Raw genomic sequence first — 24378 nt, forward strand, 5'->3', positions numbered from 1 at the left:
GGCGGCTCCGCCCCAGTCCCAGGAAGGGAGCGACCAGCGGGGCGGGAGGGGAGCGGCCGGATCCGGCGGGACGGGACGGGACAGGGCTGCCGCCCCTCAGAGGCCGCGCGACTCTATCGGCAGCGGCCATGGCTTTCGGGAAGGCTCCGAAAGACCCTTTCGGCACCGCCGTGGGCAGCCTGGTCGGTGAGTAACGAGGGGGCGCCGCCGCCCGCCCTGCCCCGCCGCCCCCCTGAGGGGAGCCGGGCGCCGCCGTTTCCCGCTTCGCTGCCCGGGCTGTGAGGGGCGCGGCGGGACGGCGCCTCCCCCCGCTCTTCCCGCCTGGCGGAGCTCGGCGGCCCGCGGGGTCCCCGGGCGTTGCTGTACGGCGGCTCCCCTTGCCCTTTCAGACCGGGCGACGTGCGGAGCGCTGCAGACGGAGGAGTGGGGACAGTTCATGCACATCTGCGACGTGATCAACGCGACGGAGGAGGGGTGAGCGCGGCGGGGGCTGTGGGCCCGGGGGTCTCTCCGGGCCGGAGGGTCGGCCGGTGCCGTCACCTGTGGGAAAGGAGAACAGCCGGGTTTTCGTCTCAGAGGTGGCAGGCGGCGTACGACGCATATGTAAAGTTACCCAAGTGTGAGTAGCAGCAGGGAGCAGGTATCTTTGGCTCTTAGGGAAGAGTTTTGCCTGTTTGCGCCCCTTACTCAGCCATCAGGACTCGTAGGGATTAGACTTGTAGGCGCTATCCCATAGACGAGCGCTAGAGAAAGGTTATCACATAGGTTCTTACTTGAGCCTGGCATATTTTGCGTAACCTGCACTGCCAGTCAGTGCCCTTGTGCTCTGCAAAACCCATTTGGTTGCCTACAACGCTGTTTAAAACTGTGTGCTTTCAACTTAACCACAGTTCCCCACCATGCATTTTTCTCAACCAACCTACCGCACAGCAGGAGCGAAGCGATGGCTGGGTTTCTGTTCAGTGGGATCTGTTGTATCAATATATGTACCTGGGACTTCTGGGACAGAGGTGGCCTCTTGACTGAATGGCCACATTCTGGTTTGCTCAGCCACTTGCTGCTTTGTGCTTCCTTGTTCGCACCTGTAAAAAGGGGAAAAGAAAATTTGTTCTCATGTAAGATCTGCTTCAGCATTGCATTGCAAGAACTCACTGCTAGCAGTGGCATGTTTTCACACCGACTGGAGAGCTTTCTCTAGGAGAATGAGGTATGCCTTAGTTTCTGCACAGGTATCTTTTTTTTATATCAGCTTTTCCTTCCTTTCATTTTTTACGGATCCCACACTCTCACCTGTGGCTCTTAGAGCTTGGAAGGTCAGTAATAACTCCCCTCTGGTTATTGCCATAAGCAACACCATGCTTTGACCTTCAGTGTTAGTTTTTATGTGGAGCTTCTATGTAACAGAGCTTTTTTTAATAAACTGTTTCCTCTTGTGCGCAGCTTATGCTAACAGAGGAACTCGTTATAACTTCCTCCTAAGCAACTACTGCTAGTCACAGTCTGTAACAGGATACTAGGAACAGCAAAACTGCTGTATCTAATTAGGCGAATGGTTATTTTAATGCAATATCCAGCTCCTGAGCAGAGTGTTTCCAGATGCTTCAGTGAGAGAAGCAAGAAGCAGGAGTGGAATAGTAATAGTACGGCTTTCTGTAAGGGAAAGTTTTCCTCTCCACTCTCGTGCTCCCATCTGTCACTAGATTCTCTACTGGTATGACATAGGATTAAGAAAAATAGAGAAATCTCTTCTTTTTCCTGATGAAGTATGACAACATTTCAAACTGAAAAATGCAGTAATGGTAAATAGCTATTTAATGTCATTGGCTTTGAAATATTTTCAACAAAGATTTCTTTTTTTCTTATTAAAACACTGCATTTATGCATATTGCTCCATCTTAGATTCTAGAGAGATCCTAAAGAGACTTTAGGACATCTTGTTTTTGTTGATCATGAGCATTGAGCTGGCTTTAATAATTGTACACATACAATTGTAATTGTATGATAGCCCATATTAATCAGGCAAAACTGTTTTCCACGTGTGATAAGCTTGATGCCATCTTCCACCCTTTTCCTCCTACATAGATAGTTAAAAGATAGGGGGTGTATTTATAGAAATCAAAATGACTGTGCTAGAAATGCCACTATCTCTGGGGTGGAATGCGTTGTCCACCTGTACGTGGTAATTATTCAGATGAGTTAAAAGCATCCTGCAATTATAAGATTGGAAATTAGCCAAGACACCCCAACTCCTGACAGCTCTCCCAGGAGAATATTTTTTAATTGCATCATACATGAAAAGTAGGTACCAGTCAACTCTTGATGCAGCTGGCAATTGATACACCCTTTCATAGCAATAAAAGCTAGATAAGTAAATCTATTGTACAACAGTGAAATAATATAATTTTGGAGGAGACTTTGCAGAGGAGCGTAACTTTATTTCTCTGCACAAGTCTCTGGAGTAACGCACAGTCTGCAGTAGCAAACCTGATTCACCACTCCAACTCAATGCTTAAGTGATTTTGCTGAAATCAATGGGGCAATTGCTCTCGTTCTATGTGGGTGTAAATACAGAGATGAATATGGCCCCATATCTCAGGCTGGTTTTTTTGGCTCTTGGATGAAGTTACAAACTAGAAAAACAGTCTGACTTCACTGGTAACTTTTTCTACTTAATTTCTTGTCACAGGCCTAAAGATGCAGTTAAAGCGCTAAAGAAAAAGCTTTCAAAAAACTGTAACCACAAGGAGATCAGGCTTACCCTGTCCGTAAGTACAGCTATATTTATATTAATTAGACACTGAGAAGGAAAACATTTTAAACGATAAGGTGGCATGCAAATTATCACTGACACAACTCTCCGGGATGTTTTCTATCTTTGTGTGTACAGCACTACCACAGTGTAGATCAGGTGGTCTGCTGGTGTTCTGGAGAGTCCTGGATGATGCGAATTCTTAAATTTATTGTTGCGATTTAGGTTTTTTTTTAAACTTGTACTACGTAAAAGTAGTATAGTTGTTATTTACTCCAGTGATTGTACTTCCATGAGTGCCCCACCTGTTTGTGAAAGATATGGAGGTTGGGATATTACATAAAAGCTACATTTGACCATTCTGTTACCTTGTGGTACTGATCTTAGTTAAACTAAGCTTGGTATGCAGCAGGGTGGAATGTGTGTTATCGTGTATAAATGAGAAACTTGAATGAAAGGGTAACAATGGCGAGTTAAGCAAGGCAGCAAGACACAGGATAAGCCACATAAGATTCAGATGTTATGACTAAAGGTTGGAGTGGCTGGGAATATCTTTCTTTGAGATAATCTGGCCTCCAGAATCTGACAGTGTTTCTGAACTATCCCGGAGTTTGGGGAAGTGATGTGATTTCAGTCAATTTAAGGTTTACTGAAGTATGTTAACGTAGTTCTCTGTTCTCCACTACACCAATAATGTAGGTAATAGCAGGAAGTTCCTAACACTGTCAAAAGTCCAGAGTTCACAGATTGAATTACTCTTGACTAACAATAGTGCAACTATGAGGAGAATCATACCATTTGTATTTTAAGTTGTTGGGGATTTGTGTCTGTCATTATTTGTCTAGAAGTATTTTCTTCACCATTTCCTTTTTTGAGGTTGGAGAGGCCTGTCTGCATTACACTGAGTACTATTACTCATGGGTTTGGTATTTGTTGTGCAAAATCATTATCTATATCAATATGTGCTGAGAAGTGATTAAGGAAGATGGGTGGTTGATAGTGTCAAATTGTAGGTCACTTAGCAATTGCCCAAGTGTCTCCTGACAAGTTAGAGATGCAGCTAGATGTGTTAAACATACCGATGTATACCTTCACCTCGTTCCATTTCCGCACTTCTTTCCTGGCTTCCTTCTCCACTGTCTTATGAGTCACCTTTTTGTGTGTTGTATGTGTTTGCATAACAGAAACACTCGGTTTCCACTGTAATTGCAATCCCTGTATCAGATCTGCTTTCTTTCTCCTGCAGTCTTTGTGCACCTAGGTCCTTTTCTGAGTATCTGACACAGTCAACTGTAGTTATGATAACCTAGTGCTTAGATTTAGGAGCCTTTCTTTGGATATTTACTCTGCAGATACACCCAAGGTGACATTATAGCTTAGCTCTTAAGAACATAAAAGTGGGAGAAGGGTCTTGTTTCAGGTGTATCCACGGAAGAACTTTATCACATTGACCTGGAAGCTCGTTGTATTTGCTCGCAGATGGAGATTGTACCACGTTTCAGTTGTGCTTGTAGTTCAACACCTTCTCACGGTATCTTTACCATTCCAGGCCCCTTTCTCCATGTCTGTTCTCACCTACTCACACGTACGCATGTAACTGTGCCTGCCAGGCAATCACATCCTTTTGGCACAGCTTCTGTTTTCTGACTGCAGGTTTTTTCTCCCTGAGTTCCTTTATCTTTTTGTTGTTGTTGTTTTGGGGTGTTTTTAATAAGTGCCAGCCTTTCCTGTAACTCTCTTCCTGCTTCTGTTCATATGTAAAAATCTTCCATCCTTGCCTCTACCTCTGCCCCGGCTCCTTTCCTTTTTGTGGTTTTCTTCCGGTACTGCCATCAGTTTAACATGTGTGAAACCTTTGCTTTGAGGACCTCATTGCTGACCGTGTATGACTTTTAACTCCTTTGTTCCTAAATCAGTCTTTCTATGTGCTGTGTCTGCTGGTTTGGGTTCTTGATTGCCTCAATGAAGTCGTTCCTGTTTCCCATTTTGAAATGTTTACATTGGAACAGCAAATCATTACAAATGGAAAAACAGAAATAATTTTCAATTCCTAAAACACAAGCCTCCCCCCATGCAGCTCTTATCTCTTAAAAATTGTTTTTCTCCCAAATTTCTAGAAAAGTAAGGACTCTTTGATGAACTCTTGAGTTTACTTACTGTGTGTCCTACAGTAATTGTGGTCCTCCTGCTTTTGAGACTCTACATCAGTTTGTCTCTCCTACCTACATTAGAAACAACTAAGAAGGCAACAGATCTACAAATCACTTTTCTTTTGAAACGTACTTTTATCCATTTTTATTTACTCCACCTTGAAATTCTAGAATTTAATCTTTCTAATGAAACTGCTTAAGGAGCTTATTCCCAGAGAATACACATAGAGGAAAATGTGAAAGTCTTTATCTGAAGTGGCACAACTGCACATGTTATCTCTGGTTCTGTCATCAAGACGTGTTATATCTCAACAGCGTCTTCCTTTCTGGCTCATAGATGCATGTTTATTTACTTGGAGGAAGAAGGGTGAGTGCCAGCTTTATAGTGTGTTGGTTGCGGCTTGACTTCATGTACTCTGATCTAGTGACGTTACCTGTTGCTTGTGAAGTCATGTGGATTGAGGTGTATGCATATCAGGCCATGAAGTTGTTTCATGCACAGTCTTTGATAAAGCCAAGAGATCAGGCTTGATAGTGGTGATTTTGCAATCAGAGTGAAGAGATTAGAACTTCTGAGCAGGAACTCAAAAAAGTGTGTGTTAATTGACTCCTTATTACTAATACACTTCAGATACTAAACTCTGTTTACGAAGTGAATGCTGAGATACCTGTTCAGTTATCTTGGTTTTGTAAAACACTTAACTGCAGTTCCCCAGTTCTGATCCCTGTAAGGTCTTAGGAACTGAACAGCACATGGGGAAGTAGTTTATTGAATGTGTCGCTCTGTACCTGTGTCCACGCACGCACACGCTCTTACATACAAAGCAGTGGGCAGAAATTTAAGATGGAATTATTGTTTCATTTTTTCATTACATTGTTGGAAAATATTTTAAAAGAAGTCATTGGATAGGTTTAAATCTTGGAGTTTGGTTTTTTTTTTTACCTTAGGCTTTTTTCTGGTTTTCTTTTTAATATTCTGTAAGTTTTCAGATGTAAAAAAATAATAAATTAGCATGGCAAATGTGACCTTCATATTTTCCTTTAAGGTAACATTTCACAAAGCAGAGGATCTTAAAAACGTGAGGGAGCCCTCCAGCTCCTCCATCAAAAAAGTCCTAGTCAATTTTTTTACAATTTATGATATATATAGGCAAAGAGGAAAAGGAAAGGAGCATTGAGTGAGAGTAAAAGAAATCCATATTTCAATATCTTATATATATATATACACATATATATATATATATAAAATTTGAAAAATTCAAGACTTCTGAAAAAGTACTAATTTTGAAATGCAGAATCTTGGTAAAGTCTACATAGCCACCACACTATAAATGATGAATGGGAGCTGAAAAAGCTGCTCGTATAGGTTCCTTTTAAATACTGGCACTTGGAAATAGTGCCTTGGTGTTCAAAAACTCTACTGGGTAGACATCAGTGTATGTTTAGTAGAGTGTAATCCTGGAGATAGATTAATGACTTGTTCCCTTTGAGTCAGAAAGACAAAGCAGCAAACTGTTTATCTGTGTTTTCTTGCATTCACCTTAGGTCTGAGAAGTATCCGTCACAGTTTGGTGGACCATACCTGTCTGCTTTAGATGAGTAGATAGTCCTACTGAACTCTTGAGTGTGGCCTCTTACTAACAGGGAATGTAGCTGACTCTCTGTTATCCCCATGAACGTCTGCCTTTTTTGTGTCTGCCTTACAGTTTGTCTTCACCTCTGTTCAGATGCATTTTATTGTTTTCATTTTGTGTTGCTGTCACATGATCCAGAGAGTTTTGATTCTGCAGTTTGCCCTCCTTTTTGCTCAGTGCACATCTCTTTTCAACTGGATGTCTGGTATCAGCTAGCCAGGAACATAGCAGCTCTGTCAATTCCAACAGTTCTCAGGTCCTGCCTATCATTTAGAGGAAGTTTAATGGTTTGCTTGAAGTTAATTTGCCTGTTCTGTTATTAAAACAAGTTTCTATTGAGATTCCATTGTGCTATGTGGAGCAGTGGTTGATTTGGCCACCTTGGATCTATTCATTCCAATGGAACTGCTTGGGAAGGTGAAGTCCTATTTGCAACAATAAATAACTATATTGAAATTCTAATGAAAGATGTTATTAGCATGAAAGTGGCTTGTTCATGAATGGTCCAGTTAAAAATAATTGAATCAAATTCTTCTTTTTCTTACACCAGCTTAGTTTCACTCTGAGTGGTGCGTACCTGGCGTAATTGAGTGGAGGATCTAGCCTATTAGTTCAGTACTTTCATTCAGAGCATAAATACGCAGTCCCTTAAGTAGAGAATTAATAATAGGGAGTAGCATACCAAATTTCCCATGCACTGGGTTGAAAATTTTTTACACAGACCATCTTTGAAGTAGTGCACAGGCAAATTATTTGGTTTATTAGCATATGTTTCATGTACTCTTTCAAATGAAAAATAATGATTCGAGCCAAGATTTTTTTGTAATTATCTCTCAGTTAGTTTTTTGCACAGCAGTCTGCCAGTGTCTCTTTGTTCTACCCTGTTTTCATTTCGGCAATATGTTTTCTTCTGGTTTCAAACATCTCCCATAAGTTCCTGATCACACTGGGAGAAAAATCCCGAAGTCCTGAGGCTAGAACATGAGTTACTAAAATTATTTCAACTTAGTCAAATATAGTCTGCTCTGAATAGGAAAGTATATTTAACCTACTTTTATCAAGATTACAATAGTGTCCTTTAAAATCTGTGTATCCTTTTGAGAATATATCCTGTCTGTTATGTGATTCAGGGGAAGTTTTGTCTCAAAACACATGAAATTTTGGAAACTTTTGTTAATTTCTACACTTTGCTTTCACCTTTCCATGTTCCCTCTTAAATCGAGAGGAGAAAATAAAGGTACGGTAGAAGAGCAAAAAGCACAAGAGCACATTTTTCTTTACGTGGGGCATCATAGTCCTGTCATTGATCTCCTGATTTGAGCCAGGCAAGATGAGTTCTGTTCCTGATTCTGCACCTGATTTGACTAACCGTAGTTTCCTGTTAAGACTTGCATTAACCTGATTTCGGGTGACTGGGACGCAGCGACTGCTTTTGATATCTCTTCTGTAAAATGGGAATTGTAATCAGCTACCTCCAGGTGTACAAGGGAGAAGTATTATGTTATTATCACATACTGCTATATTTGATAGGGCAGACATGTTGCTTGCACAGATCCTACACTGAGCATTCCAAGCAGAGTTTTGGAAGTAGGCTTCTTTTGTGAAGATGAATCTGACAATTGGAACAATTCAACTTTTCTGTTCCAAATCAATGTGACCTTTAAAACGTGTGAAGAAATTGTAGTCCAAGTTGTTGAATTTGTTCTTTTCCATTTTTTCATTAGTCTCTGGCTTACAGGACAGATTACAAGAAAGGCATTTAGTAATCTTATTTCCTCTCTTGTAGAGCTCTTCAGAATCTGTCAGACTAGGATATCTACGTGCTAGGCAGTGAATTAATTCTATTACTGAATCTGTACAAGTCGTTTTTTAAGCTATGGGCGGCTTTCATGCTGTTAAGGTACCGTATGTTCAGTAACTGCTATGACATGGAAACAAGTGTGACCATACTTCTCTGTTAAAAATAGTTTAACTCTGGCTAACACATCTCATTTTGTATTGCATAGGTATAACAGTGTGCACAGTGAGCTACTGTTTCCCTGTAGTAACCTTATCAGACGTTCTGGTGAGATTGCTGGCCATAATCTGTTCATATCCATTTGTACTCTTCCCCATAACACCTTGGAACAAAAGGAAACAAAAGCAGTTAAGTTGTGTTTTTTTCCCTAGTATCTGTGTAACAGAAGCTTTTTGTGTGCGCAGCTGCTTGACATGTGCATAGAGAACTGTGGCCCAAGATTCCAATCTTTAGTTGTGAAGAAAGATTTCTGTAAAGACAAGCTGGTGAAACTACTGAATCCAAGATACAACCTGCCAATTGACATGCAGGAGAAAATCTTGACCTTTATCGTGGTAAGTCCAGAGCAAACAGTAGATGTTTATGTCTCTGCTATGTGGTAAGCATTTAATGATGCAGCCTATTCCTGTAACATACTTATCGGAACCTCTTCCTAAAGCAGACTTTATTCTTGCTGCTCCTGCTTCATGCAGGAATAGCACAGACTGGAAGACAAAGAGAGGGAACTGGAAAACTGTCAACTTCCACCTTTTATATTCCCTTCACGGTCTGTGTATGTGCTCCCTCTGTGGTTGCACTTAGCAAGCAGGATGAGAGGTAACTTTGGAGCTTTCGTGGTTCCTGCTCCTTTGAATGGAGTTAGCTGGAGTGGATGGACGGAATGACCTGTCTTTAGGACCATATGTTTTAGAAGCGCTTGTCTGATCCACCGACTGTCCATTTTTGTGACTGTTACTGTTCCTGTTATTTCAAAACTAGACATGGGCCCGAGGTTTCCAAGGAATGGTGGATGTGAGCGAAGTAAAAGAAGTTTATCTAGAATTGCTCAAGAAAGGAGTGGAATTTCCATCTTCTGACACCAGCAGAGGGGGACCTAAGGTGGGGATACACAAGGATATTTCATTAACTATTGTAAATCAGAAATGGGATGTGTTAATTGTATGAGTTCTGTAGACAATGAAGGTGTGTTTGTTTAGGGGTTTGGTTTTTTTTATTTGAATGCTCCAGGGCAGAATGTGACCAACCTACTTAAGCATATGATCAGGAATTGGTTTCAATTATAAGAGCCAAGATAACACAGAAACCTGGCCTATATAATAGTTTATTTTATTTCAAACCACAGATTAGTGGATATGTTCTCAAAAAGGAAGTATCTCTCTCTTGAGGCTTTCAAAGCGTGTAAAGGATTTGGGCATGCTGTTTTACCTCAAAATGAGTGAGAGTAGAGCGCTCCAAATGCATCAACTTCTGAAAGCCTCAAGTAAAACGAGAAAGATTTTAATGAAAACACATACTGTTCAGAATATGAGTATTATCTGTCTTTAAACCAAGAGAGGTAGGAATCTTTAAGAAAATATTATTGTCTGTATATGTCTCCAGCTGTTTGCACAGCCTGTACACAATAAATGTTATTTAAGCATATGTCATAGGTATCGTTGTGTAGCATCTAGGACATTAAGCATGCCATGAGCATTGGACGTCAGCTGAAAATACAGTGCATGTTTTAAGGCTGTTCTTTCCAGAATTTTTTGCCCTATGAGAAAAGTTTTCACAAGAGTTTTGGGAAGTGTGAAAGCCATCCACCACTGTGTGGAACCTTGCAATTACAGAATTAAATGTCTGCAGTCAGTGCAGACAGGAATGGCTCAGGTTTATCCTGAGTTTGATTTGATGATTGAATAGTGGAGTGCACAAAAGCTTATGTATTCAAAGGTTTTTTGAACAAGCTGTATGGAGAATGCTCTGAATAGACAATATTTCCTTTTTCTCACCAAGTACAGTAGACACAATTCTGTCTACCATGTGTATCTGCCAGTTAAAATCAGTGGCAAACTTTCTGCTTATCTCGGCAACAGCAGACCTGAACACAATTTTTAGCTCTGTCTCTAGGAAGTGAAGGACTTGAAGTGTGTAGTCTTGTGTAGGTTGGGTTTTGGATTTGGATTTTTTTTTTTTTTATAGCAGTCAGTTCAAATGCAGTGCAAGTGAAGTGAAAGTGTTCTAGCTTTTCGTCCCAGAAGGCCTTCGTAGTTGATCATCTGTAGAGCCCTAGACTTAACCCCCCCACTGGTTCCAAGTATGATCGCATTCTAAACTATCCTTCTTTGTAAAGTTGCCGTGGCAGTTTGGGAAGGACTCTTGGCTATTAAATGGCTTAAGAGCTCAAGAAGCTAGCCTGTTCTTAGCCATTCCCGCTTCATCCTGTGGAATTTACTTGCAAACCCATTTAAAAGATATCTGAATTCCAAACCTCATTTCATTACGAAGTAGCCATTAGATTTATTCTTGAAAATAGACCTTGCTCAACAAATTCCCTGGGAGCATTGATTATGAAAAGGCTGATGCCCAGTTGTTTAGTCTGAAAAAGATGTTTTGTAGCTCAAGCTGTGTTCTTTTGTCTCTCCACAGACTTCATCTCAGCCGTCTGCCAAGCCATCACCATCTTCTGCTACTCCTGCAAAACGTTCTTTACTGCCTCTTCCCACAGGACCAACATTATTGTTGACTCCTGAGCAGGTGCAGTACTACAGGTTTAGAGGGGGGCGGGTCCACGTGAAATGTACTAGTAGCCTGTGATTTCAACAACCTGGGTGCATAGACCACGGGAAGGGAGCATCAGTTCAAGTGGCATAGTTCTATATTTCTGGTTTTAGGCTTGTTCTCCTGAAGATGTTTTATATGGTGATGTGCCAAAGCAGAGTAGGGAGAAGTGAGTTCAATAAATGCCAGGCTGTACCCCAACCAGAAAGTGGAATCATTTACTCAAGTGTGAGAATATCTAATGATCTCTGACAATGTTGTTACGCAAATTGATAAAAGTTACCTCAAAGATAAGTGAGGAAGCCAAACTTACTTTTGCATAAGACTTGTGTGAAGAGATTATTCTAAAAAGAAGAAAGGAAAGGACAGTTCACTTCCATTCCTGCTTGGCCTGTAGGTAACTAAGAAAAGTAACAGCAACATTAGTGAGAGGGATTAACTGTAAGAAAAATGAGTAGTACTATCAGATTTGTATTTTAGTTTGATTGCACATACAAAAGCTGAGCTAACTCCTTCCTTTTCGTGGCATGTCACCAGAGTAAAATAATGCTAATTTGGCCCATATTATACCTAATAATAAAGAAACTACATATTAGGGGTAAGAATTGCTCTGCTCACTCTGTTCACCTACACAATATTCTCTCATGTTGAACTCAACAGATTGGGAAACTGTACAGTGAACTGGATATGGCAAAAATGAACGTGAGAGTCATGTCATCAATATTAAAAGAAAATGTTCCTGGATCTGAAAATCCAGATGATATGAATCTTTTACAGGTATGTGATAATTCATTGGTAGGGGCTATTGTTTTGATTTGGTCAAAGTTGATTTTAAAACATGTTGAGTCCTTTCTTGTAACGTCTGGTCTGGATTCAGATTGCCACATAGAATCCAACAGCAGGTTTCAGTCTCTGCTTTTGCTCTGCTTTCTCTTGTCTTCTTCACCTTCCCTTGACATCTAGATAGTCAAGAAAGGACAATACAGCTTGCAATGCAAATTTAAGCTCTAGGGAATTCCAAGGGCAAAGGAATTTCATAATGAAGTGTTCTCTGTTAAGCGTGTTTTGTCAAACAGCCCCGAGAACATTCCAGTTGAACGCAGTTGGCTTGTGGGAAAATAGATGATGACACAGTCTGTCTCTCATATCCGTCCTGGAGTTTTCAGTGCTCTTTTTATTATTACCGGTACCTTAAAGGCAGACTGAAGGCCAGTGAAGAATATGAAACATTGGGTTTATATGCGTGACCTCAAAGATTGGGAGCTGTGCTGTAGATGAATCCACGTGCTCTTAAAGTGTAGCCTGAAGGAAGTGTATTGCAATAGTCCAGTTTAGGTTTGACAGTGAACATGTAGATGTTATTCTTTCTGTGATGTCATTTCTTCTACTTGCTCATGCTGTATTTTCTATTTTAGAAATTAAAAATGCAGTATTACTTTAGCATTTCAATAGCAACCTGTCCCTGGACGTTTTTGTATTTCATACTGTCTGCAAGAATTTAAAAAGCTTCTGTTGCACCCTTCTGTTTCTAAACTTACCTCTGAACTTCTATTACGAGGAAGCATTTTTGGTAATTTGTCAGCATTGAATGTGTTGGAGAAGTGATTGGTGTGCTACTTTTGCCCAGTGGAGAATTTTTCCTTTGCGAGGAACCCTTATTGGGTGCTCTTGGTTTGCCTTCAAGGTCATGCTGTTCAGCTGTGTCCGTTTATGGATTGGTTTGCAACTGGAGGTGAGATATGGAGAGATAGCAGCAGTTTGCCACTATCTCTCATCTTTAATGACAGGCAGTGCTGCTGGTCTGGGGAAACCAGACAGGAGATGGGCTCAATCTCTCTGTATTTTTTGTTCCCCTGGAAATTGCTCACATCCCCAACAGTGTTTCCCTTGCAGAGATTTGTGGAGCTACAAGTCCAAGGAGGAAGGGCTGGCGAAGGAGGGTCTGAGCCAGAGTAGGCTTTAAAACATGGGCAAGTAGCTGTTGCAGTAGAGTGCAGAGGGCTTGCCTTGCCTGCACTAAAGGATTGAGTATAGGTTGTTCCAGCAATGGGTGCCACCAGCTAATCTATGGCTGTTCTATGCACAGTACTTTACCTCTGTGGTGGTGCTGCCAACAGGGAGGTTGCCAGTACACTGGTTTAACATACTTGGCAACCTCTGTCCAGTCCATGACAAGGTAAGTGTTTCTGGTTGTGAAACGGGAAAAGTATGTCTTTCATTTCCTGTCTCCTACCATAGCCCTTATGCATGTGAACGCACGGATAAGGTTGCCCACGGTAAACCAGTGAATTCTTATTGACACTCCCAGTAATAAAATTGTTGGCAAAAATTTGAGAACAGGGTGTGGAGTTCGCATTTGTGGGCAAGTGACTAAAAACTCATTTCTTCTATGTTAATTTCACTGTTGTTCTTTCTCTTCTTTTCCCCTGTGCACTGAGTGGTATAAAGTATCAAGCGTGGCTAGCCTATTAATAAACAATGTTTAATGTTCCCTTTTGTTTGTAGCTCTACTTGGATTGCTTGGATTAGGCTTTTGTTGTCAAAGAACAGTCCTTTACTAAAAAGAGGTGCTCGTTTAGGCTTTGAGTGACTTGGAGACATTAATTTCAGTCCTTCTGATCGTCTGGAGTCTCTCAATAAAAGCTGTAGCAGGGTAAACTGCTACAGTAAAACAACATATTTTCAGTTCTGTAGTGTCATTAGTGGCTAGGCTCCTCCCTTTCTCCACCCTGTTCTGGGCAAGGCTTAAGATCGCAGATCTGACTTGAAATATTGTGCAGACCAGTAACATAAGTTAAAGAATAGCTAAAGCTCAGTATCAGGCAAGAAGAGTAACAAACTTTTGTACTGGATAATGAATAGGCATGCTTGATGGACATGCAGGAATTTGCGTCCAGATCATCAGCTGGTAAGAATTAGCACAAATTCATTGGAATCACTGATGATTACTGTACCAACTGGTTGTCCATCATTGTAGAACTCCAGATTTCAAAACATAAGACCATAGGCATCGTTGTGGATAGGAGCAAAGCCTGCCAAATCCACGCTTGAAATGAGTGTCTCAATTTTCTTCTCTAGTCAATATTAATCTGTACAAAGGAGCTAGTCTGTCTGTATAATGGAGTCATAAGAAATACACGTTTTTTTTAAATGTAGATCGGGTAGTAAAGCGTGGAGTTGGAGAGGTTTTAAATTTCATTACAGACATTAAACTGAATACGTTTTTCTGTGTTTTATCCTGGGCTATGAAGATTGAGTACTGGAAGGTACAATACTCTGTAATCCTTGTGCAGATTTGGCAAAGGAGTGCAAAACTTCTTTTTACAGAAATAAAGTCATTTATTTACATGAAGTATATGTTTTTTGATGAAAAATCAGATCATTTTGAAAGTAATACCAGAGCAATTTCTGAATAGCAGTGTGCAGATAGAGTAATTTCCCCCCCGCCCTTTTTTTTTTGTTTCCTCCTTAAGTGGAGCCTGCCAGCATTTGCAAATGCACTGTGGGGGGGAATAAAATGTTGGCTGAGTTGAGGTTCCTGTTGCTAAAGAATTTGTTTCTTTGAACATGCAAAATCTGCAGTAGAGAGGAATATAAATAAACTATCTTGCATTTCAACTGGCAATAATGCAAAAATCTGCTCAATAAACTCTCATAATTCTCCTATCAACTGATTCTGCTAGGTTTGTGTTAGTTTCTCAGAAAGTGCATAGGTTAAGTGCATCCAAACTTCCCCACTTAGAGCAATACTTAGAGCTAGAGACTTGTGTCACAGAGCACTTCTGCCCTTTGGACTGCTATTGTTTTTTCTTCAAGCAGATGTTTAACAGGATCACATTCATTACATCCATGTGAAATATCCTGCTGAGTTTAATCGGCTTCAAACAGGATCAAATCAAATTTGCTCTGCATCGCCCAGAGGGGTCGTTGTTATTTTGCAATTTGTAATTTTGACTTTAGAGATAGATATATCTCTAGAAATAAAGGTGGGTCAAGAGGTAGGGATTAGGTAGGAGTGCTGGCTGTGATGATAGTAGCTGTCACCCTGCCTTGCAGAGATCAAAGACATGAAAATTATGCTATTTGCAATGTTTGGTATGTGTGTGGTTTGTGTAAATTAAGGAATGTTACCTGTGAGTCTGCAGTGCTCAAATGTCTTATCGTTTTTCTCCAGAACTGACAAATTGGGAGACCACAGTTACGATTCTTTTTTTTTCTTCCCCTGCCTTTGGCAGAAACTGTATAAGACCTGTCGGATGATGCAGGAGAGGATCATGGAGTTGTTGGTGACAGTGGAGAATGAAGATGTGATAGTTGAATTAATACAAGTAAATGAAGATCTAAATAATGTCCTTCTGGGACATGAAAGGTAAGTACAGGGCTTCTCTCCTCACATTTTTGGTATCCTAACTGAGTAAGGGTACTTAATGCTCTATGTCTAATGTTGATCCTCAACAAGGAGACAGATTTTATCCTTAAATCCAGAAAAGAAACGTGATTGCAAAAAGAGAAAATTGTGTATTTGTCTTCTCCTAAACACTTCAGGAACAGCTTATAAAGGTGGTTAGAAAACCATTATACTGGGGTAAAACAAGTTAACAGCACAGGCAGGAAATCAGATGGATGCACACAAACAAAAATCATTTTGGAAGTTGATGTTCCTTTTTGGTACTGCACAGAGAATTTGTCATCAGTCTGCTACAAACCTTTTGGTACTGGTGATGGTCCTTATCTCTGTTAAGCGTATACACTTCCAGAAAAGAACACTAGTTCTCCTTTCTGAACAACTTTGACAGTTTTACTGCAGAAATTGGCCATGGAATGGCATTCTGCTTCATTGCATGCTAAAGAGAGTCGCTTGCTTTTCTCAACTGTATTGAAACACGCTGTTCTACTTGTCTTACAGCACAAAATGTTTCCTTCTTTCACACATGGAAGCACCGCAGTGCTTGTGTTGACATTCTGTGTTTGCATCTATTATGTCATTGGTGGCATTACTAGATGCTAGCAAAACTGAAATTAACTTTAAACTCAAAATTTGAGTATTATCCTTCAAAATATCACAGTGAGTATACTCTCGGAGAGTATTCTGGTTTAATAGGAAATAGCCTTCCATGTTAAGTAGTTTATATCTTCTCCATGGCTAAGAAATGTTATAGAAATCATTATACATCAAGTGCAATGGTTCATCATAGTCATCTTTTCTTTTTAAACCTCTTCTGAATGCTGCACTGAAAATATCAGTAGTGTTTCTAAGCATCACAGCACGAACTTTGGTTCTAATGTTGACAACATTTAGTTTTTGTTTATGGTTAAATCTTATGTCTACAGCAGTGTTGACATTTTTTACAGTAAGTGCCTTGAAAAAATAGCGTGCGCACTTCTTGCTTTAGGAGGTTTTTCATTTTAGTAAAGCAAAACTAGAATTCTGTTCAGCTTCTCTAAATCAACTGAAGTCAGATGCGGGCTTATGTTTTTGTTACAACGGCTCAATACTGGCAAGGCCAAAAACCTCTTAACTATCAATAGTAGCTTGTGGGTATAATTCAAGCAATTCCTTACGAAAGACTCACCTGGTGATTTAAGGAGCAGTTAATTGGCTGTTGTGAAACTGGACAGAAAACTACTGCGTTTTAGCAGTGTAATGTTATGGTTTATGTGGGATGAGTCTCCCTGGGTGCAGAGGCACTGATTGCACTTCAGATTTGGTAGGTATTGAAATGTATTGGGTTAATGTTTGCAGCAGCAGATTTGTTCTTTGGAACTCCCTCTGAACAATGAGATCTGTAAAGGGCAGACCGATTTTAACTAGCTGCATCTGTTTCAGACTATGGGTATTGTTTGAATACAAGTCATGCTGCGTTTGCTGTTCTGATTGTTAATGTAGAGTCTAAATGAAACCAGGAGCAATCACCATTGTGCAATAAACCGGCCTCATGTATGTAGCAATGACTCCCTCTAGTGGCTCTAACAACTTTTCAGTTCTTCCTGGAGTTCAGATAAATATTTTATGTTCTGCAGTTGGAAAAGTTTTTTGGTTTTTTTTTTCTCCTGTTCCTCCCTGCATATATACTGTCTTTGTGGCTTCACCAGTTCAGTAACCCAGAATAGCAAGTGCAGTTGTGTAGACAGTCTCATGTCCATACCACTTGGGGCTCTTCTGAAATGGATTGGCTTATGGATGCTGAATATCACTTAGCTGTGTCTCCTCTAGCTCTAGTGCTTGTTTGGCACTTCTGGAATCCTTTGATAGTCAAGCTTTGATTATAACTGGTTTCATATTCTTACGAATGACATCACAGAAATGTAAGAATGAACACTTAACTCTGCAACTTCAACAGGTTTTCTCGAAACAGAGTTCGTTTTTTGGAGAATCAAAGAATACAACGTGAACGCACAGAGGTGAGTAATTATAGATGAACTCGTGAATTGCAGGACTGTAAACATTCCTTTTTCCGTTCATTGTGAAAAATACACTTTTAATAGCAGAATTTTATTCTCTAGTTGAGCGGTACAGGAGACAGCAGGCTGATACTACTCTTACTGATTTTCTGAAGTCTCACTTGCAGAATTTCATGCAAATTCATGTAACTAAAGTAACAAATAATGTAAAATTGAAAATGGAAGTTTGGTCAGGAAAAATGAGATCTATTCAAATGAGAGTTTATTACCTCTACAGCTAAGCGCTATTATCTGCCATATACAAAATAAGGAACCATAATGTTTCTTTTCATTTGCTCTCTGTTAAGCATTTATAGGCTGAAATACTATTACGCTATCAGAATCCACTATTACTGATGTCTGTTTCTGAGTCAAAGCTTTTTTGGAATTGTGAATAATGGCTTGTAGCAAATCTTTAATGACTATCCTTTATTGATTGATAATTGTGGAGTCATCTAGGACTCAATATGAAAATGACTGCATTGTGACTGCTGAAATACAGCTGACAATTATTTAAAAAAACGTAGAAGACTATCTTGTTCTCCTTGAAAAGCCACTATTACTACATTCTGATTATGTAGGTGGATGTTTTTGCTTGATGGATGTGCGGTTGGATTCGTTAATAGTCAAAATGGTGCAGTCTGTGCATTTTTGTATTATTCAGGAGTCTCCAAGTTTAAAATACATCATCTTTTTCTTTTTTAAATCTGGTGTGACCAAACCCGTATGATTCAAGCATGTTGTTTTATTAAAATCTTTGGTTAGCAACATTTTTAATTCTAACATATTAACAGGAGGAACAAAGGGAACCCTTTTCTGTGTCCTAGCAAATATTGTTGTGGTTTTGAACTTTTCCTATCAAAACAGGACTGAAAAAAATCTGTTCCCTAAGCGTGTATCAAATCTCAATAACACCAATAAGTAGCATAAAAATAGTTGTATAGGATCAATCAGAAGATTGGTATGAAACTTGTATCTAAACAAGTTCACAATTGCTTTTTAGAACTGAGTTTGCACTGTTTCCTACTTCGGAATTGTTTTCCTTAACTTTTTGAAAAAGCAGCCTTGCTGAAACTGATCTTTTCTGGAAAGCATTTAATATTTCATTAGCTATCTTTCACGCACAAAAAAAAAAAAATAATCCTGGTCGTCTTTCATACTTGCCAATTTTTAATATTATGATTTTTAAAGTTTATATTCTGTGAAAATAGCAATTTGTTTAACACTATACAAGTCCCTTTAAAAGAAAAAACAAAAAACCACAACCGAGAAACTCCAAACAACTTTATTCCTTTTCAAATGTTAAGCTGTACAGGAAACAGCCATCTGCTCCCTCAAGTGATCTACTTGACCTCTCCATAGATTCTCCATCTCCTGTGTCAACAGTGGTGCAAACTGACTCTGCAGTGTCTCCTTCAGGCCTTAGTAAGTGATGAATGCACATTGCCCTTGCAGTCTGGCTTCCTAAAGCAAACCAAGAGCTTAGTGGAGGAATCAAGAAGTTTCTTGTAAGAAAGAAAACAAAGACACTCCTTAACTTTAATGATGTTCCTTAAATCTCCTTAAAAGGAGAACTGATGCGTTTACATAGGAAAAAAATGTAAGCTAGTATAAGATTGCCTGTGTTTTCTTTACAGTGGAAGCAACAATCTTTTCTCCCATTACATAAATTTGAACAGTAGAACATGCTCTGGTTTCTATTACAATGAAGTCTGTAAAACAGCTCTGTAGGCTTGGAAGAAAGAAAGAGAGATACGCTTTTCTGAAACCCTCTTGATGTCCTGAGTTTTTTCAGGAGGCACTTGGTGTTAGAAACAGTTCACCTTGAGAAAGGTATTTATCTCCTCTAACTTTAGACTTCTTTCATTGTCAGAGGAGTGAGCTACTAACTTTCGGTACCCTGAATTACTGTTTGCAGAAGCTCCTCCTAGGGGAGTCTGTATACAGAAGTTAAAGGTGAGAATTTCCACCTGGGTATAAATGCCTGTAATTCCATTTTAATCTTTTAGAAATAGTGAAAGCAATCTTAAGTGGTGTCTACCATATATAGCACTACTGATGGTTTTCTGACGTTTTAAGGAAATAAATACATTGCATCTCAAACCTTTTCATGCCTTTCATGTGATAAAAAGCAATTTGTTTCAGATTCTTTATATGCCTTCCAAACAAAACTTTACCTTGCAGTGTTCATAGTACAAGTAACTAACATTTGCTTAAAAACGTTTAAATGATCATTAATTATCACTTTGAATTTCAGATTGCGTATCTGCAGATAAAAACAGGCATCATCCATCAATTTATCCACAGCTAGATTTAGCAACTACTACAAACGCTCAGCAATTCCTGTGAGTAATCTCTTACCAAAAAATGGTAACAGATAACAGAACTTCAGAGGTATTAGTACTCTGATTCATCTAAGGAATTTATAGAAAGCTCTGAGAACACAGATTTCCTACTTTTACACATTAGTCCAGTAAAACAACTCAAAACTACCTGTGTACTAGACGTTGCTTAAAAATGCACTGCTCCTGCAGCACTGTTTAGTCATAGATATAAATTTATCTCAACAGTCAAAACGTACTTGAGGTATATATGACTTTCTGCTTGAGTGTTGCCAATGCTGCAATGAAAGGGAGAAGCAGATGAATTGTACAGGTCAATAAGAAGAGTTTAAGACAGGAGAGGTGTCCTTGTAGTTCCCTCTTACATGAATGGGACAGTGGCCCACCTCCCCATGCTGCTCTCAGTTGTGACATAAGATAAAGACAGACCAGTAAAAAAATAATGTAACAATTGGAATATCCAGTTTTGATAGTTTCTCAGTTACTTTCAATGTATTACTCTCTCCTAGATTTGCAGCTGAAGCACAAAACAATAGTGTAAGCAACCCAGCTGGACATTCATATTGCAATGTGAGTAACACTCATGTTCAGAGTAATCATTCTTTGCTGGCAACTGTCAAAATGAGAACTGTTTGGATTTATCCCGGCTACTGTCCAAATGGGATACAAAGATCTGTTCTGTGGCTCTTCTCCATACATCAGGGAACACTGTATTTGGTGAACAGGGCAACTTTCCTCTTTTGATACCACAGCCGCTAATATGAAATCATATTTTCTTGGGTCCAGCACAATCTCAGGGGAGTTTGCAGAAAGCAGTTACTCTATTGGTTGTGTTTAATCTGTTTAATCTGTTGCTGTGTGAAATAAGCTGAGATCTCCCCCAAGAAACCCCACAAGCACCAAACAACACACCAAAAAGCCCAAACACTTAAAAACCAGGTACAGTTTAGGACAGATGGCATGTGCTGCAGGCAAAACACCCGTAACAGAAGGAATGCAAAGAATATGAAGGGGCTTTGAAGGTAATGTTATGAATTTCAGTGCTATTCTGTGGTAGGCAGCATGAAATAGAAAAGATGAGAAGCAGGCCCCAAACACACCTGCATATACCCTGTTTTAAACGGCAAGTGAAAGCACGTATCTGTATTGTGAATACTGCGGTCTTTGAGTCTGTGTAGTGTAACAAATTACACAGAAGTAAATTGTACAAATGTGCTATAGATAACACTAAAAGATGTTTGAACTTTGTGTGAAGAATGGAGATTAATGAGATTAGTAACTGTTGACCTTAAAATTTACGTGCTATAGTCTCAGAGTTTAAAGATAAGTCAGCAGTTATGTAAGTTAAGTCAAACTGGTTCTCATAGAACGATCTGTTCATGCTCTGTTTTGCTTGATGTCCTTAGTTGGCGACTCTTTTAAGCCCGGTGCCTCTGAATCCAGTAAATCCGCAGACTGGACATACTACATCATTAAATGGACTGTCACCAGCAGGTAATAAATACTGCAGACCACCTAACTTTCATGGAGATATATTTTTCTTGTTAGAACTTAAGGGCTTTACATAATGACTGTTAAAGACTAGCAGCAGCATCAAACATCGACGAAATCTCATATGCTTGTGGCTTCTCTTAGACATATCTGTCTATTTTAGCATTTAAAGCAACTAGATGCATAGGAGATAGTCTGCTGCTTTCAGGAAGATATATTCTGTAAGCGTGCTTGTCATTCACATTTAAATCTGGATTATATCTGCCTCTCTATTCTTCAGCTGCATCAAAGAACAAGTCACAGTCACCTCATTACTACGAGATCATGGAATTTGATCCTTTGGCTCCCACTGAGTAAGTAACTTTTAAAATAGATACTATACAGTTTTCTGAAGTGCTGAAGGCAAGATGGCTTTTTCTTCTGAGTGAGAACACAGACCACACTATTTGAACTGCGTTAGCTGACCAACTGGATCACTAACGTAAATGAGAGTGACTGCATTTTGTACGTTTTCTTCCAATACTTCTGGCATAACGAATTAAGGAATGAACTCCTATAGTGTGTTCATTGAATGGTGTCTGTGAAACTGGTGGAGTAATTCGGTGTCAAAAATGATCTACTAAAATCCTATCCAGTGATACGAGAAGATGAATAAAGCTTGAATAAGGGTCCTGGTGGAGGAAGCTGATTGACGCTTCAACACTGGTAGTTCTGGAGCAAGGTAACCAAAGTGATTCCTGTTCACAGGAAATGTTTTTTAAGAATGTTGTTCTACTGCATATCAAGAAAATCCTCAATTTGAATATGAGCTACAAAGTGGGGGGGAGGATGCTGGGACTCTCCAGAGGGCCAAATAGTCAGAAAACTAATATGAAACTAAACGGATGGCAGAACTCTCTACCAGTAAATTGCAAAAAAAAATTGAGCCATCTACACAAAACTTATTTCCCAGGAACTGTCAAATTCTGAGGTAGAAAAATCTCAACAAGGTTTTTTTTTTATTTTTTTTTTAACTAGCGCAGTAACTGCATGCCATGTGGTATGCTTGCCACTTGAATTTTGCAGTCCTGTTCCCAAATCCATTTTGTCAAAATTGACAATGTCCAGAGGTGTCTCGTTAAATGTATAATCACAGGCGCCCCGCGGGATTGGCTCTTTGTTACCATGGAAACTTGGGCATCCTGCAGCTGATGCTACTCCATTTGGCAAACACTATGAACTCCTGGCAGTTTATGCTTGGGCAGGACTTTGTTAGTGCATTTTGTCAAAATGAAACTGCTGTGATGTAGGTGTTGCCCTGTTCCCCTCTTTCAGAGCTATTTATGAAGAAATTGATGTCGTGCTGAAGACAGAAGTTAAAAAGGATACAGAATGCTGAAGGTGGAGTCTTTTACTGAACACACGTTATTCTTTGATGCTGCTCCCGTGCAGCGCTTCTTGTAACAGTGAATAACATACAAGTGAATAACAGAACAGGTTTTGTATGTATCGGAATACTAAACTGTGTGGAAGTTGAACAGTTACTTGGATCTACACTTGATAATTTGTCCTAAATGTTCAACTGTGTGTTCTTCAAGGTGACTTGCATGATTATTTTTGAAGTATTTTTGAGGCCTTTAAAATATGATTTCCAAATTCACCTGCGTATGAAATAACACTTGACACACAACACATGTAAACAAAAAGGACGCTTGCAAGTATTGAGGAAAGCTTTTCTTCCAAGTTAACTGTTCCTTTGCATTGTTTTACCGCTTTATGCAGCAAACAAAACAAAACGTTATTGTTTACAGAAACTGCAGAATCCAGTTTCTATTTTGGCCTCATTGCTGTCTGCTGATCTCCCTAGAAATTTATAAAGGGGGTTGGATATGTAGGACTTTTCTAAAATTGGGCCTCTTGATAGCTGTCTGGGGACATGCAGTGATACTTTCCTACATTCATATTCTGAATACCGATTTTGTTTTCTTCCTAAAAGCCTACAATATAGTTGGATTTTTGTCTTGCTAAGAAGCTGTGCTGGGACATGAGGTGCCGTCATCCATGATTAACAGAACAGGAAAAAACCCTGCTTGTTCCTATGTTGTTGTTGTTGCTGCTTTTATTTACGCAGTAAATATTGGAGGGGGATCAATCATTTCTTTCAATGTTCCTGCCCTGCAGAGACTGCTGTTCTGGTGAAGGAAAAAATAATCATCTACAATGCAGATGAACAATAGTTACACATTTATTTTAGTCAAGTTGTTTAACCCTGTTAATAACAGTTTTATCTTTTAATAAGTGCCTTATCTATTTTAATGCTGAATGTAAAGCGTGCACTTTAACAGATACAGTTCTCTGAATTTATAATTGATATAAAATTTGAGAACTTAGTTCATGTTCATAGCTCATAAGCTAACTTTGTGAAATACTGCATTATAAATGTTCGTTATGTTAACTGTTTAAGGGATAAGAAGTTCTCAGTCAGTTTTGCAATTTTTGTAGCATAAAATTCCAAATAAAAGCAAATGCTTACTGAGACATTAACATCATCGTTTCTGAGTTTTTACCAGATGACACGTGTATTCCGTGAAATACTAAACGTAGACAGTATCGGAAGTATTTTAGTGTGAATTTGTGGTGTTTCATTGCATAGTTAGCAATTTTGCAGTTTGCTGTAGGACCATTAGAACCCCTTACTTCCATCAAAAACAACCTTGAAGAAGTTCGGGGGGGTTTGTAAGCAGAGATGAAAAGGTAAGCCACTTTATTATTCTTTTTCTTGTATTATTTGCAATGGTCTGGCCAGCAGCTTGAGAAAACTGCTGAAAATAGGATTTGAGGTGGATTGATTTTTCCCTGCAGCTTAGTTGTATTGGTAAAACCCTTGCACACTGAAGTGTAACAAATTAAAATGCGCTATTTCAGTATGGTAATCCATAATGGATGATTGCTAACTGAACTTTTCCATATTAAAGAAGCAAAATGATCACAGACAGATGAAAGGGAACTGGCTAATTACTGAGGTTAGAGCTTG

The 24378-nt window shown here is 39.4% G+C and overlaps 1 protein-coding gene across 8 annotated transcripts in view; it reads left to right on the forward strand.

The window, feature by feature from the left end:
• TOM1L1 (target of myb1 like 1 membrane trafficking protein) overlaps nucleotides 1–23886 on the forward strand; it is a 61194-nt gene extending 37308 nt beyond the window's left edge. For 4 of the 8 annotated variants that reach the window (XM_074607185.1, XM_074607181.1, XM_074607182.1 and 1 more), the window contains 13 exons: nucleotides 2687–2765; nucleotides 8736–8885; nucleotides 9310–9429; nucleotides 10960–11067; nucleotides 11752–11868; nucleotides 15327–15460; nucleotides 17433–17493; nucleotides 18840–18957; nucleotides 19790–19877; nucleotides 20384–20444; nucleotides 21281–21368; nucleotides 21646–21718; nucleotides 22680–23886. In XM_074607185.1, the coding sequence (XP_074463286.1) occupies nucleotides 8745–8885; nucleotides 9310–9429; nucleotides 10960–11067; nucleotides 11752–11868; nucleotides 15327–15460; nucleotides 17433–17493; nucleotides 18840–18957; nucleotides 19790–19877; nucleotides 20384–20444; nucleotides 21281–21368; nucleotides 21646–21718; nucleotides 22680–22743 (1173 nt within the window). In that variant the 5' untranslated portion in view covers nucleotides 2687–2765; nucleotides 8736–8744 and the 3' untranslated portion in view covers nucleotides 22744–23886. Of the gene's footprint in view, nucleotides 1–20; nucleotides 187–389; nucleotides 620–2686; nucleotides 2766–8735; nucleotides 8886–9309; nucleotides 9430–10959; nucleotides 11068–11751; nucleotides 11869–15326; nucleotides 15461–17432; nucleotides 17494–18839; nucleotides 18958–19789; nucleotides 19878–20383; nucleotides 20445–21280; nucleotides 21369–21645; nucleotides 21719–22679 lie in introns of those variants that run through there. The other 4 variants (XM_074607180.1, XM_074607187.1, XM_074607179.1 and 1 more) reach the window with 4 other exon arrangements.
• Nucleotides 23887–24378: the final 492 nt, after the last annotated feature.

This window comes from Larus michahellis, chromosome 14 (genome assembly GCF_964199755.1).
Source record: "Larus michahellis chromosome 14, bLarMic1.1, whole genome shotgun sequence".
Classification (NCBI taxonomy): Eukaryota; Metazoa; Chordata; class Aves; order Charadriiformes; family Laridae; genus Larus; species Larus michahellis.